At 44.4% G+C, this 18,542-nt stretch overlaps 1 protein-coding gene across 2 annotated transcripts in view; it reads right to left on the bottom strand.

The window, feature by feature from the left end:
* fndc3a (fibronectin type III domain containing 3A) overlaps positions 1-18,542 on the bottom strand; it is a 158,572-nt gene that overhangs the window by 40,953 nt on the left and 99,077 nt on the right. For both annotated transcript variants that reach the window (XM_031791290.1, XM_031791289.1), the window contains exons 12-15: positions 18,099-18,270; positions 16,729-16,815; positions 4,937-5,075; positions 3,645-3,713 (exon numbers count right to left, since the gene is read on the bottom strand). In XM_031791290.1, coding sequence (XP_031647150.1) covers positions 3,645-3,713; positions 4,937-5,075; positions 16,729-16,815; positions 18,099-18,270 — 467 coding nt within the window. The remainder of the gene's footprint in view (positions 1-3,644; positions 3,714-4,936; positions 5,076-16,728; positions 16,816-18,098; positions 18,271-18,542) is intronic.

Raw genomic sequence — 18,542 nt, 5'->3', positions numbered from 1 at the left:
TGTTGATCATTGTTAGGCAGCCATTTTGAAGTCTTGCCATAGATTTTCAAGTAGATTTAAGTCAAAACTGTAACTCAGGAACATTCTACGTCTTCTTGGTAAACAACTCCAGTGTATATTTGGCCTTGTGATTTGGGTTATTGTCCTGCTGAAAGGTGAATTCATCTCCCAGTGCCTGATGGAAAGCAGACTGAACCAGGTTTTCCTCTCTGATTTTGCCTGTGCTTAGCTCCATTCCATTTATTTTGTATCCTGAAAAACTCCACAGTCCTTAACGACTACAAGCATACCCCATAACATGATGCAGCTACCATCCTGCTTGAAAATATGAAGAGTAGTACACTGTGTTTTGTTGGATTTGTCCCAAACAGGCTTCCTTCTTTTCACTCTGTCATTTAGGTTAGTATTGTGGAGTAACTACAATGTAGTTGATCCATCCTCAGTTTTCTCCTATCACAGCCATTAAACTCGAACGGTTTTAAAGTCCCCATTGGCCTCATGGTGAAATCCCTGAGTGGTTTCCTTCCTCTCCGGCAACTGAGTTAAGAAGGACGCCTGTATCTTTGTAGTGACTGGGTGTATTGATACACCATCCATAGTGTAATTAACAACTTCACCGGGTTCAAAGGGATATTCAATGTCTGTTTTTTTATTTTTTACCCCATCTACCAATAGGTGTCCTTCTTTGCCAGGCATTGGAAAACCTCCCTGGTCTTTGTGGTTGAATCTGTGTTTGAAATTCACTGCTCGACTGAGGGACATTACAGATAATTGTATGTGTGGGGGTACAGAGATGAGGTAGTCATGACAAAAATCATGTTAAAAATACTATTAATGGATTTGTAACTATATCTGAAAGCATCATTTCATTTCTACATTATGTGGTATTGGGTGTAGGCCAGGAACACAACATCTCAATATAATCCATTTTCAAATTCAGGTTTTAACAACAACATGGTGAAAAAGTCGATGAGTGTGAAAACGTTCAGAAGGGACTGTATCTTGAAAAATACTGTGGGTTGATAAAAAGCACTATACACATAAAAAGGATTACTGTTCTCAAGGGAGTCTCTCTCTCTCTTTGGGGTTTAGGCTGGGTAACAGGAAGTCTCTCTCTGGGGTTTAGGCTGGGTAACAGGAAGTCTCTCTCTGGGGTTTAGGCTGGGTAACGGGAAAGCTCTCTCTGGGGTTTAGGCTGGGTAACGGGAAAGCTCTCTCTCTCTCTGGGGTTTAGGCTGGGTAACGGGAAAGCTCTCTCTCTCTGGGGTTTAGGCTGGGTAACGGGAAAGCTCTCTCTCTCTCTCTCTCTCTGGGGTTTAGGCTGGGTAACGGGAAAGCTCTCTCTCTCTGGGGTTTAGGCTGGGTAACGGGAAAGCTCTCTCTCTCTGGGGTTTAGGCTGGGTAACAGGAAGTCTCTCTCTGGGGTTTAGGCTGGGTAACAGGAAGTCTCTCTCTGGGGTTTAGGCTGGGTAACGGGAAAGCTCTCTCTGGGGTTTAGGCTGGGTAACGGGAAAGCTCTCTCTCTCTCTGGGGTTTAGGCTGGGTAACGGGAAAGCTCTCTCTCTCTCTGGGGTTTAGGCTGGGTAACGGGAAAGCTCTCTCTCTCTGGGGTTTAGGCTGGGTAACGGGAAAGCTCTCTCTGGGGTTTAGGCTGGGTAACGGGAAAGCTCTCTCTCTCTCTCTCTCTGGGGTTTAGGCTGGGTAACGGGAAAGCTCTCTCTCTCTGGGGTTTAGGCTGGGTAACGGGAAAGCTCTCTCTCTCTCTCTCTGGGGTTTAGGCTGGGTAACGGGAAAGCTCTCTCTCTCTGGGGTTTAGGCTGGGTAACGGGAAAGCTCTCTCTCTCTGGGGTTTAGGCTGGGTAACAGGAAGTCTCTCTCTGGGGTTTAGGCTGGGTAACAGGAAGTCTCTCTCTGGGGTTTAGGCTGGGTAACGGGAAAGCTCTCTCTGGGGTTTAGGCTGGGTAACGGGAAAGCTCTCTCGCTCTCTGGGGTTTAGGCTGGGTAACGGGAAAGCTCTCTCTCTCTCTCTGGGGTTTAGGCTGGGTAACTGGAAAGCTCTCTCTCTCTCTCTGGGGTTTAGGCTGGGTAACGGGAAAGCTCTCTCTCTCTGGGGTTTAGGCTGGGTAACGGGAAAGCTCTCTCTGGGGTTTAGGCTGGGTAACGGGAAAGCTCTCTCTCTCTCTCTCTGGGGTTTAGGCTGGGTAACGGGAAAGCTCTCTCTCTCTGGGGTTTAGGCTGGGTAACGGGAAAGCTCTCTCTCTCTCTGGGGTTTAGGCTGGGTAACGGGAAAGCTCTCTCTCTCTCTCTGGGGTTTAGGCTGGGTAACGGGAAAGCTCTCTCTCTCTGGGGTTTAGGCTGGGTAACGGGAAAGCTCTCTCTCTCTCTGGGGTTTAGGCTGGGTAACGGGAAAGCTCTCTCTCTCTGGGGTTTAGGCTGGGTAACGGGAAAGCTCTCTCTCTCTGGGGTTTAGGTTATTGTCCTGCTGAAAGGTGAACTGGTGGAAAGCAGACAACCAGGTTCTTCTCCATTCCGTTTATTTTTTATCCTGAAAAATTCCACAGTCCTTAACGACTACAAGGACACCCATAACACATTTTTTTATTTAGTTTAATTTGACCTTTATTTAACCAGGCAAGTCAGTTAAGAACAAATTCTTATTTTCAATGACGGCCTAGGAACAGTGGGTTAACTGCCTGTTCAGGGGCAGAACGACAGATTTTTAACTTGTCAGCTCGGGGATTCGATCTTGCAACCTTTCGGTTACTAGTCCAACGCTCTAACCACTAGGTTACCCTTGCCACCCCATTTCGAAGCAGAGTGTGAGATGTATCAAGGTGTCTGTTACTAGTCCAACGCTCTAACCACTAGGCTACCCTTGCCACCCCATTTCGAAGCAGAGTGTGAGGTCTATCAAGGTGTCTGTTACTAGTCCAACGCTCTAACCACTAGGCTACCCTTGCCACCCCATTTCGAAGCAGAGTGTGAGATGTATCAAGGTGTCTGTTACTAGTCCAACGCTCTAACCACTAGGCTACCCTTGCCACCCCATTTCGAAGCAGAGTGTGAGGTGTATCAAGGTGTCTGTTACTAGTCCAACGCTCTAACCACTAGGCTACCCTTGCCACCCCATTTCGAAGCAGAGTGTGAGATGTATCAAGGTGTCTGTTACTAGTCCAACGCTCTAACCACTAGGCTACCCTGCCACCTCTACGCTCTAACCAAACATGACAAACCAAACCTGGAGACTGAACATTCACCTCAGTCAATAGGAGACTGAACCTTCACCTCAGTCAACACTCTAACCACTAGGCTACCCTGCCGCCTCTACACTCTTAACCACTAGGCTACCCTGCCACCTCTACACTCTAACCACTAGGCTACCCTGCCACCTCTACACTCTAACCACTAGGCTACCTGCCGCCTCTACACTCTAACCACTAGGCTACCCTGCCACCTCTACGCTCTAACCACTAGGCTGCCCTGCCGCCTCTACACTCTAACCACTAGGCTACCCTGCCACCTCTACACTCTAACCACTAGGCTACCCTGCCTCCTCTACACTCTAACCACTAGGCTACCAGCCGCACCAATGTAAAAAGGGATTTATAATAAATAAATGTGATTGATTTGCAGTTAAAACTTACCGCTTAGTCCCTCAGATATCTCCACCACGTATTTGGTCACTTCCGCCCCTCCATTATCTTTAGGTGGTTCTAGAGAGAGAATACAACTATTACTTCCTGTTATGGATCAATGTCTCTAAAGCTCTGTTAAAGAGTCATGAGCCAGCTAGCAATATTTACAGACAATAGGTCCATCCCAAATGGCACCACCCTATTCCCTATTTAATACACTACCTCTGACCAGGCCAGCACTCTTGATCACACCAAGGGTGGCCAGTACTCTTGATCACACCAAGGGTGGCCAGTAGTCTTGATCACACCAAGGGTGGCCAGTAGTCTTGATCACACCAAGGGTGGCCAGTAGTCTTGATCACACCAAGGGTGGCCAGTAGTCTTGATCACACCAAGGGTGGCCAGTAGTCTTGATCACACCAAGGGTGGCCAGTAGTCTTGATCACACCAAGGGTGGCCAGTAGTCTTGATCACACCAAGGGTGGCCAGTAGTCTTGATCACACCAAGGGTGGCCAGTAGTCTTGATCACACCAAGGGTGGCCAGTAGTCTTGATCACACCAAGGGTGGCCAGTAGTCTTGATCACACCAAGGGTGGCCAGTAGTCTTGATCACACCAAGGCTGGCCAGTAGTCTTGATCACACCAAGGGTGGCCAGTAGTCTTGATCACACCAAGGCTGGCCAGTAGTCTTGATCACACCAAGGGTGGCCAGTAGTCTTGATCACACCAAGGGTGTCCAGTAGTCTTGATCACACCAAGGGTGGCCAGTAGTCTTGATCACACCAAGGGTGTCCAGTAGTCTTGATCACACCAAGGGTGTCCAGTAGTCTTGATCACACCAAGGGTGTCCAGTAGTCTTGACCACACCAAGGGTGTCCAGTAGTCTTGATCACACCAAGGGTGGCCAGTAGTCTTGATCACACCAAGGGTGGCCAGTAGTCTTGATCACACCAAGGGTGGCCAGTAGTCTTGATCACACCAAGGGTGTCCAGTAGTCTTGATCACACCAAGGGTGGCCAGTACTCTTGATCACACCAAGGGTGTCCAGTAGTCTTGATCACACCAAGGGTGTCCAGTAGTCTTGATCACACCAAGGGTGTCCAGTAGTCTTGATCACACCAAGGGTGTCCAGTAGTCTTGACCACACCAAGGGTGGTCAGTAATCTTGATCACACCAAGGGTGGCCAGTGTTATCAACAGACATGAAAACAAACAAAGCTCTGGTAGCACAGATGTATCGGTGAGAGGGATTTTGATCTGTGTTTGAGATGATGATGATTGTGTATGTGTCTCTACTCACCCCATGCCATTCTGAAGGAATTGGGCAGTACCCTGCCTCTGATGACAGGTCTACATGGTCCTCCTGGTCTGTCTGGACAGGTAGTGAACTCTGCCACCTGACTGGGGTTACTCTTCCCCTCAGTGTTGTAGGCTGCCACCTGCAGGACGGGAGGAGATACTGCAGCATTCAGAAATCACAATCATAGAAAAGGAAAAACAATATCGAAAAAGTGGGGCAAAAAAGTATTTAGTCAGCCACCAATTGTGCAAGTTCTCCCACTTAAAAAGATGAGAGGGGCCTGTCATTTTCATCATAGGTACACTTCAACTATGACAGACAAAATGAAAAAAAAAATCCAGAAAATCACATTGTAGGATTTTTTATGAATTTATTTGCAAATTATGGTGGAAAATAAGTATTTGGTCAATAACAAAAGTTTATCTCAATACTTTGTTATAAACCCTTTGTTGGCAATGACAGAGGTCAAATGTTTTCTGTAAGTCTTCACAAGGTTTTCACACACTGTTGCTGGTATTTTGGCCCATTCCTCCATGCAGATCTCCTCTAGAGCAGTGTTGTTTTGGGGCTGTTGCTGGACAACACGGACTTTCAACTCCCTCCAAAGATTTTCTATGGGGTTGAGATCTGGAGACTGGCTAGGCCACTCCAGGACCTTGAAATGCTTCTTACGAAGCCACTCCTTCGTTGCCCGGGCGGTGTGTTTGGGATCATTGTCATGCTGAAAGACCCAGCCACGTTTCATCGTCAATGCCCTTGCTGATGGAAGGAGGTTTTCACTCAAAATCTCACGATAGATGGCCCCATTCATTCTTTCCTTTACACGGATCAGTCGTCCTGGTCCCTTTGCAGAAAAACAGCCCCAAAGCATGATGTTTCCACCCCCATGCTTCACAGTAGGTATGGTGTTCTTTGGATGCAACTCAGCATTCTTTGTCCTCCAAACACGACGAGTTGAGTTTTTACCAAAAAGTTATATTTTGGTTTCATCTGACCATATGACATTTAAAGGTATTACTCACATTGGCTATGCAGAGCGTGATCACACAGTCATCCGGAACAGCTGGTGCTCTGATGCATGCTTCCGTGTTTCTTTCCTCGAAGTGAGCACAAAAGGCATTTAACCAGTCTAGTAGGCTTGTGTCACTAGGCAGCTCGCGGCTGGGTTATTGACAGCACCAGCTGTTATTGACAAACAGACACACACCACCACCACTAGTCTTCCCAGAGGTAGCTGTTCTGTCGATGCACGGAAAACCAAACCAACTGTATATTATTCATGTCGACGTTCAGCCATGACTCAGTGAAAAATAAAAATCTTCAACTTAATTTTTAGACCACCTTAAGAGCATATACTTTCTTTATTGTTAAAAATCTACTTTAAAAGGTTGCTAGCCAACTAGCCTGCTAACTTTAAATTAGCACTGCATGAGTCAGCTAGTTGCTATCAACAGCTAGCTTCCAGCTACATTAAAGTAAAAGACAGTTTTGGAAACGCATAATGCCATCTAACCAGTTATCAAACAATGTTAGCTACACTGAACAAATATAAATGCAACTACTTCAAAGATTTTACTGAGTTACAGTTCACGTAAGGAAATCAGTCAATTGAAATACATTCATTAACCCCCCTTATCTATAGATTTCACATGACTGGGAATACAGATATGCATCTGTTTGGTCACAGATAACAAAAAAAAAAAAAAAAACAGGTAGGGGCGTGGATCAGAAAACCAATATCTGGTGATACCACCTTTTGCCTCATGAAGTGTGACATTTCCACCGCATAGATTTGATCAGGCTGTTGATTGTGGCCTGTGGAACGCTGCTCTTCAATGGATGTGCAAAGTTGCTGGATATTGGCGGGAACTGAAACAGGCTGTTGTCTACACCAATCCAGAGCATCCCAAACATGCTCAATGGGTGACATGTCTGGTGAGTATGCAGGTCATGGGAAAAACTGGGACATTTTCAGCATACAGGAATTGTGTACAGATCCTTACGACATGGATCAGTGCATTATCATGCTGAAACATGAGGTGATGGAGGAGGACAGATGGCACGACAATGGGCCTCAGGATCTTGTCAAGGTATCTCTGTGCATTCAAATTGCCATCGATAAATACAATTGTGTTTGTTGTCCGTAGCTTATGCCGGCCCATTCCATAACCACTCTGTTCACAATGCTTAAGTCGTTTACGACGCCAAACTGCAGTCAGGTCAAGATCCTGGTGAGGAAGACGAGCATGCAGATGAGCTTCCCTGAGACAGTTTGTGCAGAAATTCTTTGGTTGTGCAAACCTACAGTTTCATCAGCTGTCCAGGTGGCTGGTCTCAAAAGTCCTGGTTATACGTGATCTTCGGTTGTGAGACCAGCTGGACGTAGTGCGTACGGCCCAGTACATCACCGGGCGCCATCCAGGACCTATATACTAGGCGGTGTCAGAGGAAGGCCCTAAAAACACCTTTCTATGCTGCTGCTACTCTCTGTTATCATCTATGCATAGTCACAATAATAACTCTACCCATGTGTACATATTACCTCGACACCGGTGCCCCCTCTACATTGACTCTGTACCGGTACCCCCTGTATCTGGCCTCCACATTGACTCTGTACCGGTACCCCCTGTATATAGCCTCCACATTGACTCTATACCGGTGCCTCCACATTGACTCTGTACCGGTACCCCCTGTATATAGCCTCCACATTGACTCTGTACCGTAATACCCTGTATATAGCCTCCACATTGACTCTGTACCGGTACCCCCTGTATATAGCCTCCACATTGACTCTGTACCGGTACCCCCTGTATATAGCCTCCACATTGACTCTGTACCGGTACCCCCTGTATATAGCCTCCACATTGACTCTGTACCGGTACCCCCTGTATATAGCCTCCACATTGACTCTGTACCGGTGCCCCCTGTATATAGCCTCCACATTGACTCTGTACCAGTAACCCCTGTATATAGCCTCCACATTGACTCTGTACCGGTACCCCCTGTATATAGCCTCCACATTGACTCTGTACCGTAATACCCTGTATATAGCCTCCACATTGACTCTGTACCGTAACACCCTGTATATAGCCTCCACATTGACTCTGTACCGTAATACCCTGTATATAGCCTCCACATTGACTCTGTACCGGTACCCCCTGTATATAGCCTCCACATTGACTCTGTACCAGTACCCCCTGTATATAGCCTCCACATTGACTCTGTACCGTAATACCCTGTATATAGCCTCCACATTGACTCTGTACCGTAATACCCTGTATATAGCCTCCACATTGACTCTGTACCGTAATACCCTGTATATAGCCTCCACATTGACTCTGTACTGTAACACCCTGTATATAGCCTCCACATTGACTCTGTACCGTAACACCCTGTATATAGCCTCCACATTGACTCTGTACCGTAATACCCTGTATATAGCCTCCACATTGACTCTGTACCGTAACACCCTGTATATAGCCTCCACATTGACTCTGTACCGGTACCCCCTGTATATAGCCTCCACATTGACTCTGTACCGGTACCACCTGTATATAGCCTCCACATTGACTCTGTAGCGGTACCCCCTGTATATAGCCTCCACATTGACTCTGTAGCGGTACCCCCTGTATATAGCCTCCACATTGACTCTGTACCGTAACACCCTGTATATAGCCTCCACATTGACTCTGTACCGTAATACCCTGTATATAGCCTCCACATTGACTCTGTACCAGTACCCCCTGTATATAGCCTCCACATTGACTCTGTACCGGTACCACCTGTATATAGCCTCCACATTGACTCTGTAGCGGTACCCCCTGTATATAGCCTCCACATTGACTCTGTACCGTAACACCCTGTATATAGCCTCCACATTGACTCTGTACCGTAATACCCTGTATATAGCCTCCACATTGACTCTGTACCGTAATACCCTGTATATAGCCTCCACATTGACTCTGTACCGTAACACCCTGTATATAGTCTCCACATTGACTCTGTACCGTAACACCCTGTATATAGCCTCCACATTGACTCTGTACCGTAATACCCTGTATATAGTCTCCACATTGACTCTGTACCGTAATACCCTGTATATAGCCTCCACATTGACTCTGTACTGTAATACCCTGTATATAGCCTCCACATTGACTCTGTACCGTAATACCCTGTATATAGCCTCCACATTGACTCTGTACCGTAATACCCTGTATATAGCCTCCACATTGACTCTGTACCGTAATACCCTGTATATAGCCTCCACATTGACTCTGTACCGTAATACCCTGTATATAGCCTCCACATTGACTCTGTACCGGTACCCCCTGTATATAGCCTCCACATTGACTCTGTACCGGTACCCCCTGTATATAGCCTCCACATTGACTCTGTACCGTAATACCCTGTATATAGCCTCCACATTGACTCTGTACCGTAATACCCTGTATATAGCCTCCACATTGACTCTGTACCGTAACACCCTGTATATAGCCTCCACATTGACTCTGTACCGTAACACCCTGTATATAGCCTCCACATTGACTCTGTACCAGTACCCCCTGTATATAGCCTCCACATTGACTCTGTACCGTAATACCCTGTATATAGCCTCCACATTGACTCTGTACCGGTACCCCCTGTATATAGCCTCCACATTGACTCTGTACCGTAACACCCTGTATATAGCCTCCACATTGACTCTGTACCGTAATACCCTGTATATAGCCTCCACATTGACTCTGTACCGGTACCCCCTGTATATAGCCTCCACATTGACTCTGTACCGTAACACCCTGTATATAGCCTCCACATTGACTCTGTACCGTAACACCCTGTATATAGCCTCCACATTGACTCTGTACCGGTACCCCCTGTATATAGCCTCCACATTGACTCTGTACCGTAATACCCTGTATATAGCCTCCCCATTGACTCTGTACCGGTACCCCCTGTATATAGCCTCCACATTGACTCTGTACCGTAACACCCTGTATATAGCCTCCACATTGACTCTGTACCGTAACACCCTGTATATAGCCTCCACATTGACTCTGTACCGTAACACCCTGTATATAGCCTCCACATTGACTCTGTACCGTAACACCCTGTATATAGCCTCCACATTGACTCTGTACCGTAATACCCTGTATATAGCCTCCACATTGACTCTGTACCGTAATACCCTGTATATAGCCTCCACATTGACTCTGTACCGTAATACCCTGTATATAGCCTCCACATTGACTCTGTACCGTAATACCCTGTATATAGCCTCCACATTGACTCTGTACCGTAATACCCTGTATATAGCCTCCACATTGACTCTGTACCGTAATACCCTGTATATAGCCTCCACATTGACTCTGTACCGTAATACCCTGTATATAGCCTCCACATTGACTCTGTACCGTAATACCCTGTATATAGCCTCCACATTGACTCTGTACCGTAATACCCTGTATATAGCCTCCACATTGACTCTGTACCGTAATACCCTGTATATAGCCTCCACATTGACTCTGTACCGTAATACCCTGTATATAGCCTCCACATTGACTCTGTACCGTAATACCCTGTATATAGCCTCCACATTGACTCTGTACCGTAATACCCTGTATATAGCCTCCACACTGACTCTGTACCGTAATACCCTGTATATAGCCTCCACCACTGACTCTGTACCGTAATACCCTGTATATAGCCTCCACACTGACTCTGTACCGTAATCCCCTGTATATAGCCTCCACATTGACTCTGTACCGTAATACCCTGTATATAGCCTCCACATTGACTCTGTACCGTAATACCCTGTATATAGCCTCCACATTGACTCTGTACCGTAATACCCTGTATATAGCCTCCACATTGACTCTGTACCGTAATACCCTGTATATAGCCTCCACATTGACTCTGTACCGTAATACCCTGTATATAGCCTCCACATTGACTCTGTACCGTAACACCCTGTATATAGCCTCCACATTGACTCTGTACCGTAATACCCTGTATATAGCCTCCACATTGACTCTGTACCGTAATACCCTGTATATAGCCTCCACATTGACTCTGTACCGTAACACCCTGTATATAGCCTCCACATTGACTCTGTACCGTAATACCCTGTATATAGCCTCCACATTGACTCTGTACCGTAATACCCTGTATATAGCCTCCACATTGACTCTGTACCGTAATACCCTGTATATAGCCTCCACATTGACTCTGTACCGTAACACCCTGTATATAGCCTCCACATTGACTCTGTACCGTAATACCCTGTATATAGCCTCCACATTGACTCTGTACCGTAACACCCTGTATATAGCCTCCACATTGACTCTGTACCGTAACACCCTGTATATAGCCTCCACATTGACTCTGTACCGGTACCCCCTGTATATAGCCTCCACATTGACTCTGTACCGTAACACCCTGTATATAGCCTCCACATTGACTCTGTACCGTAATACCCTGTATATAGCCTCCACATTGACTCTGTACCGTAACACCCTGTATATAGCCTCCACATTGACTCTGTACCGTAATACCCTGTATATAGCCTCCACATTGACTCTGTACCGTAATACCCTGTATATAGCCTCCACATTGACTCTGTACCGTAATACCCTGTATATAGCCTCCACATTGACTCTGTACCGTAACACCCTGTATATAGCCTCCACATTGACTCTGTACCGTAATACCCTGTATATAGCCTCCACATTGACTCTGTACCGTAACACCCTGTATATAGCCTCCACATTGACTCTGTACCGTAACACCCTGTATATAGCCTCCACATTGACTCTGTACCGGTACCCCCTGTATATAGCCTCCACATTGACTCTGTACCGTAACACCCTGTATATAGCCTCCACATTGACTCTGTACCGTAATACCCTGTATATAGCCTCCACATTGACTCTGTACCGTAACACCCTGTATATAGCCTCCACATTGACTCTGTACCGTAATACCCTGTATTTCGCCCCGCTATATTTATTTACTGCTGCTCTTTAATGATTTGTTATTCTTATCGCTTACTTCTTTTAAAAGGTATTTTCTTAAAACTGGTTAAAGGTTTGTAAGTAAGCTTTTACTGTACGGTCTACACCTGTTCTATTCAGCCCATGTGACAAATACAATTTACATTGATTTGAGAAGGGGGGGGGGGGGGGGGGCAGAGAGCAAGTAGCAGGTACAGATAAACCACTTCAAATCTTTTCGACTCTATAACAAAAGAACAAACAGGGCACAGATACATGATCAACTACAAATCTTAGAATCAACTATTAAAGACTACCAGAAGCCGGTGGATTCTCTAATTACATTGAATGAAACATAGGATAAAATACAAACCCTCCAACCCAAAAGGGCGTGGGGTGTTGATGGTATCCTAAATTAAATGATAAAACATACAGACTATAAATTCAAATAGGCTATTGTTAAACTACAACATTACCCGCAGCTCTGACAGCTTCCCCAATATTTGGAACCAAGGCCTGATCACCCCAATCCACTACCGGCTAAACAGCCACTTCCCGCCACTTAGTAACACTAAAGATGTGACTGCTATTGCCACTTAGCAACGCTAAAGATCTGGTTGCCACCTCCAACTAGCAACGCTAAAGAGCTGGTTGCCACCTCCACCTAGCAACGCTAAAGATCTGGTTGCTACCTCCACCTAGCAAACCTAAAGATCTGGTTGCTACCTCCACGTAGCAAAGCTAAAGAGCTGGTTGCCAACTCCACCTAGCAACGCTAAAGATATCTGGCCCTAAACAGAGAGTACACGGTGGCAGAATACCTGACCACTGTGACTGAACCAAAATTAAGTAAATCCTTGTACAGACTCCGTGAGCATAGCCTTGCTATGGAGAGAGGCTGCCATAGATTGTCTTCTCTCAAGAGCCAGGTCTGCCCACAAAATGAGGTGGAAACTGAAATGCACTTCCTAACTTCCTGCCAAATGTATGACCTACACTTCCTAACTTCCTGCCAAATGTATGACCTACACTTCCTAACTTCCTGCCAAATGTATGACCTACACTTCCTAACTTCCTGCCAAATGTATGACCTACACTTCCTAACTTCCTGCCAAATGTATGACCTACACTTCCTAACATCCTGCCAAATGTATGACCATATTAGACGTATATTCCCCACAGATCACAAAGACCAAAGAATTCATAAACAAGTCAAACATTATTTTGCACATGGCTGTCACTCTGATTTTGTGTATAATAATTTACTGTCAAATTCAAATCGTTTTTTGGTGATGTTTGTTTTGTGACTTCTCACTTTTGTTTATTTCAATTGAATTGGAAATGAAAACAAGTTTCCCATGCCAATGAAGCCCTTTGAACTGAATGGACAGAGAGAAAAAGAGAGAATGTTGGGGGCAGAGAGACAGAGGGAGGGAGGGAAGGTGTGCTGAAAAGTGATTCAATTCAGCCTGTATTTGACCATGATGATTTTAACTAGAATTACAACAAACAACCCCATTTGAGTCGTGAGAAAACATTTGCTTAGCTCCAAAATGGGCTGCTTGACCACTTCCAGCCCGAGTTCACAATAAAGGCCAGTTTACCATTTCCCACAATGCTTACCTAATTAGCCACTGATTGGCCTACTGGTGTGTGGGATTGTGGACAGCTCCTGTTACCCTGAGAGTCAGCATCTGTCCCAAATGGAACCATTTCCCTTAAATAGTGCACTATTTTAGACCAAGGCCCATAGGGCTCTGACCAATATTAGTGCACTATATAGGGAATAGGGTGCCATTTGGGGAACGTGGGAGGGGAGACTAATACCATTAGATCCCTGCAGTCATATGAGTCATAGACCGCTGTGTGCCAATCGCCCTCCTCTCCTCGTCATACCCACTTCCCCTCCTCCTCCCCGAGACAGGAAGACATTGATCCGTAGTCTAATTAACTCTGAAGATCAAACAGCAGTGATCAGACACACCACGTGGGCTCTACTTCTCTCTCTCTCTCTCTTTGGTTCCTCTGTCTCGGCGTCTTCACCCCTGTTTCTCTCCGTCTCTCTCCTCTTACCCTCACGCACTTCTGTCTTTCTATCTCGCTCTCAGTATGACGCCATAGACTGTACTAGTTGTATGACTCTATAGACTGTACTAGTTGTATAACTCTATAGACTGTACTAGTTGTATGACTCTATAGACTGTACTAGTTGTACTAGTTGTATGACTCTATAGACTGTACTAGTTGTATGACTCTATAGACTGTACTAGTTGTACTAGTTGAATGACTCTATAGACTGTACTAGTTGTATGACTCTATAGACTGTACTAGTTATATGACTCTATAGACTGCATCAGTTGTATGACTCTATAGACTGCATCAGTTGTATGACTCTATAGACTGCATCAGTTGTATGACTCTATAGACTATCAGTTGTATGACTCTATAGACTATCAGTTGTATGACTCTATAGACTATCAGTTGTATGACTCTATAGACTGTACTAGTTGTATGACTATAGACTGTACTAGTTGTATGACTCTATAGACTGTACTAGTTGTACTAGTTGTATGACTCTATAGACTGTACTAGTTGTATGAATCTAGACTGTACTAGTTGTACTAGTTGAATGACTATAGACTGTACTAGTTGTATGAATCTATAGACTGTACTAGTTGTACTAGTTGAATGACTCTATAGACTGTACTAGTTGTACTAGTTGTATGACTCTATAGACTGTACTAGTTGAATGACTCTATAGACTGTACTAGTTATATGACTCTATAGACTACTAGTTGTACTAGTTATATGACTCTATAGACTACTAGTTGTACTAGTTATATGACTATAGACTGTACTAGTTATATGACTCTATAGACTACTAGTTGTACTAGTTGTACTAGTTGTATGACTCTATAGACTACTAGTTGTACTAGCTGTATGAATCTATAGACTGTACTAGTTATATGACTCTATAGACTACTAGTTGTACTAGTTGTACTAGTTGTATGACTCTATAGACTGTACTAGTTGAATGACTCTATAGACTGTACTAGTTGTATGACTCTATAGACTACTAGTTGTACTAGTTGAATGACTCTATAGACTGTACTAGTTATATGACTCTATAGACTACTAGTTGTACTAGTTGTACTAGTTGTATGACTCTATAGACTGTACTAGTTGTATGACTCTATAGACTGTACTAGTTGTACTAGTTGAATGACTCTATAGACAGTACTAGTTGTACTAGTTGAATGACTCTATAGACTGTACTAGTTGTACTAGTTGAATGACTCTATAGACTGTACTAGTTGTATGACTCTATAGACTGTACTAGTTATGACTCTATAGACTGTACTAGTTGTACTAGTTGAATGACTCTATAGACTGTACTAGTTGTACTAGTTGAATGACTCTATAGACTGTACTAGTTGTATGACTCTATAGACTGTACTAGTTGTACTAGTTGTATGACTCTATAGACTGTACTAGTTGTATGACTCTATAGACTGTACTAGTTGAATGACTCTATAGACTGTACTAGTTGAATGACTCTATAGACTGTACTAGTTGTACTAGTTGTATGACTCTATAGACTGTACTAGTTGAATGACTCTATAGACTGTACTAGTTATATGACTCTATAGACTGTACTAGTTGTATGACTCTATAGACTGTACTAGTTGTACTAGTTGTATGACTCTATAGACTGTACTAGTTATATGACTCTATAGACTGTACTAGTTGTATGACTCTATAGACTGTACTAGTTGTACTAGTTGTATGACTCTATAGACTGTACTAGTTATATGACTCTATAGACTGTACTAGTTGTATGACTCTATAGACTGTACTAGTTATATGACTCTATAGACTGTACTAGTTGTATGACTCTATAGACTGTACTAGTTGTATGACTCTATAGACTGTACTAGTTATATGACTCTATAGACTGTACTAGTTGTATGACTCTATAGACTGTACTAGTTGTACTAGTTGTATGACTCTATAGACTGTACTAGTTGAATGACTCTATAGACTGTACTAGTTATATGACTCTATAGACTGTACTAGTTGTACTAGTTGTATGACTCTATAGACTGTACTAGTTGAATGACTCTATAGACTGTACTAGTTATATGACTCTATAGACTGTACTAGTTATATGACTCTATAGACTGTACTAGTTGTATGACTCTATAGACTGTACTAGTTGTACTAGTTGTATGACTATAGACTGTACTAGTTGAATGACTCTATAGACTGTACTAGTTATATGACTCTATAGACTGTACTAGTTGTACTAGTTGTATGACTCTATAGACTGTACTAGTTGAATGACTCTATAGACTGTACTAGTTGTACTAGTTGTATGACTCTATAGACTGTACTAGTTGAATGACTCTATAGACTGTACTAGTTATATGACTCTATAGACTGTACTAGTTGTACTAGTTATATGACTCTATAGACTGTACTAGTTGTATGACTCTATAGACTGTACTAGTTATATGACTCTATAGACTGTACTAGTTGTATGACTCTATAGACTGTACTAGTTGTATGACTCTATAGACTGTACTAGTTATATGACTCTATAGACTGTACTAGTTGTATGACTCTATAGACTGTACTAGTTGTACTAGTTGTATGACTCTATAGACTGTACTAGTTGAATGACTCTATAGACTGTACTAGTTATATGACTCTATAGACTGTACTAGTTGTACTAGTTGTATGACTCTATAGACTGTACTAGTTGAATGACTCTATAGTCCGGCTGGCCCCAGAGTGACTTACCCTGAACTTGTAATTGGTGCTCCTGTGCAGGTTCTTGACAGTGCAGGACAGCTCATCACCATCATAGCTGGGTTGGAAGCCATAACCCTGGGGAGAATGAGGGGGGACAAAGACCAGTTGAGCACAAAGCAAGTCCATCTTAAAATACAAACACTATCTGATACACGCAGACCATTTTAGAGGAGAGAAACATTTAAAGGGGCAAGAATAGAATTCAAGCCATGTCTCTTTATGGCAGTACAGCTTCAAGGTTTAGAGTAATGTTAGCTGATGTCATATGACTGACTGACCCATACCTCGTCCTCATCAGTATGTAATGTCATATGACTGACTGACCCGTACCTCGTCCTCATCAGAATGTAATGTCATATGACTGACTGACCCGTACCTCGTCCTCATCAGTATGTAATGTCATATGACTGACTGACTGACCCGTACCTCGTCCTCATCAGTATGTAATGTCATATGACTGACTGACCCGTACCTCGTCCTCATCAGTATGTAATGTCATATGACTGACTGACCCGTACCTCGTCCTCATCAGTATGTAATGTCATATGACTGACTGACCCGTACCTCGTCCTCATCAGTATGTAATGTCATATGACTGACTGACTGACCCGTACCTCGTCCTCATCAGTATGTAATGTCATATGACTGACTGACTGACCCGTACCTCGTCCTCATCAGTATGTAATGTCATGACTGACCCGTACCTCGTCCTCATCAGTATGTAATGTCATATGACTGATCTGTACCTCGTCCTCATCAGTATGTAATGTCATGACTGACCCGTACCTCGTCCTCATCAGTATGTAATGTCATATGACTGACTGACCCGTACCTCGTCCTCATCAGTATGTAATGTCATGACTGACCCGTACATCGTCCTCATCAGTATGTAATGTCATGACTGACCCGTACCCCATCCTCATCAGTATGTAATGTCATGACTGACCCGTACCTCGTCCTCATCAGTATGTAATGTCATGACTGACCCGTACCTCGTCCTCATCAGTATGTAATGTCATATGACTGACTGACACGTACCTCGCCCTCATCAGTATGTAATGTCATGACTGACCCGTACCTCGTCCTCATCAGTATGTAATGTCATGACTGACCCGTACCTCGTCCTCATCAGTATGTAATGTCATGACTGACCCGTACCTCGTCCTCATCAGTATGTAATGTCATGACTGATCCGTACCTCGTCCTCATCAGTATGTAATGTCATGACTGATCCGTACCTCGTCCTCATCAGTATGTAATGTCATGACTGATCCGTACCTCGTCCTCATCAGTATGTAATGTCATGACTGATCCGTACCTCGTCCTCATCAGTATGTAATGTCATGACTGATCCGTACCTCGTCCTCATCCATCTCCAGGCTGTAGAAGATATCGTCCTCCTTGGGGGAAGTGGAGGGTCTCTGCCAGGTCAGACACAACCAGGTCACCCCTGCCTTCACCAGCTCTGGAGGGAGGGGCGGGGAGGGTACGCTGCACGAGGTATACAGGTCCACTGTCTCAGAGAACTCACTAACAGAGAGGAAGGAAAACACAAAAGACAAAAGAGGGGGATGAGAGTCGTTTGGAGAGAGGGGAGAGAGGAGAGAAGGGAGCGGAGGAGAGAGAAGGAGAGAGAGAGAAGGAGAGAGAGAGGAGAGAGAGAGAAGGAGAGAGAGAGAAGGAGAGAGAGAGAAGGAGAGAGAGAGAAGGAGAGAGAGAAGGAGAGAGAGGAGAGAGATGAAAGAGAGAGAAGGAAAGAGAGTGGAGGAGACAGTACGTGGCCCATAGAGACAGTACGTGGC

Source organism: Oncorhynchus kisutch, linkage group LG15 (genome assembly GCF_002021735.2).
Source record: "Oncorhynchus kisutch isolate 150728-3 linkage group LG15, Okis_V2, whole genome shotgun sequence".
In the NCBI taxonomy this organism is placed as follows: domain Eukaryota; kingdom Metazoa; phylum Chordata; class Actinopteri; order Salmoniformes; family Salmonidae; genus Oncorhynchus; species Oncorhynchus kisutch.
Note: the sequence above shows the minus strand (reverse complement) of the source record. Positions and strands in the feature narration are given on the sequence as shown.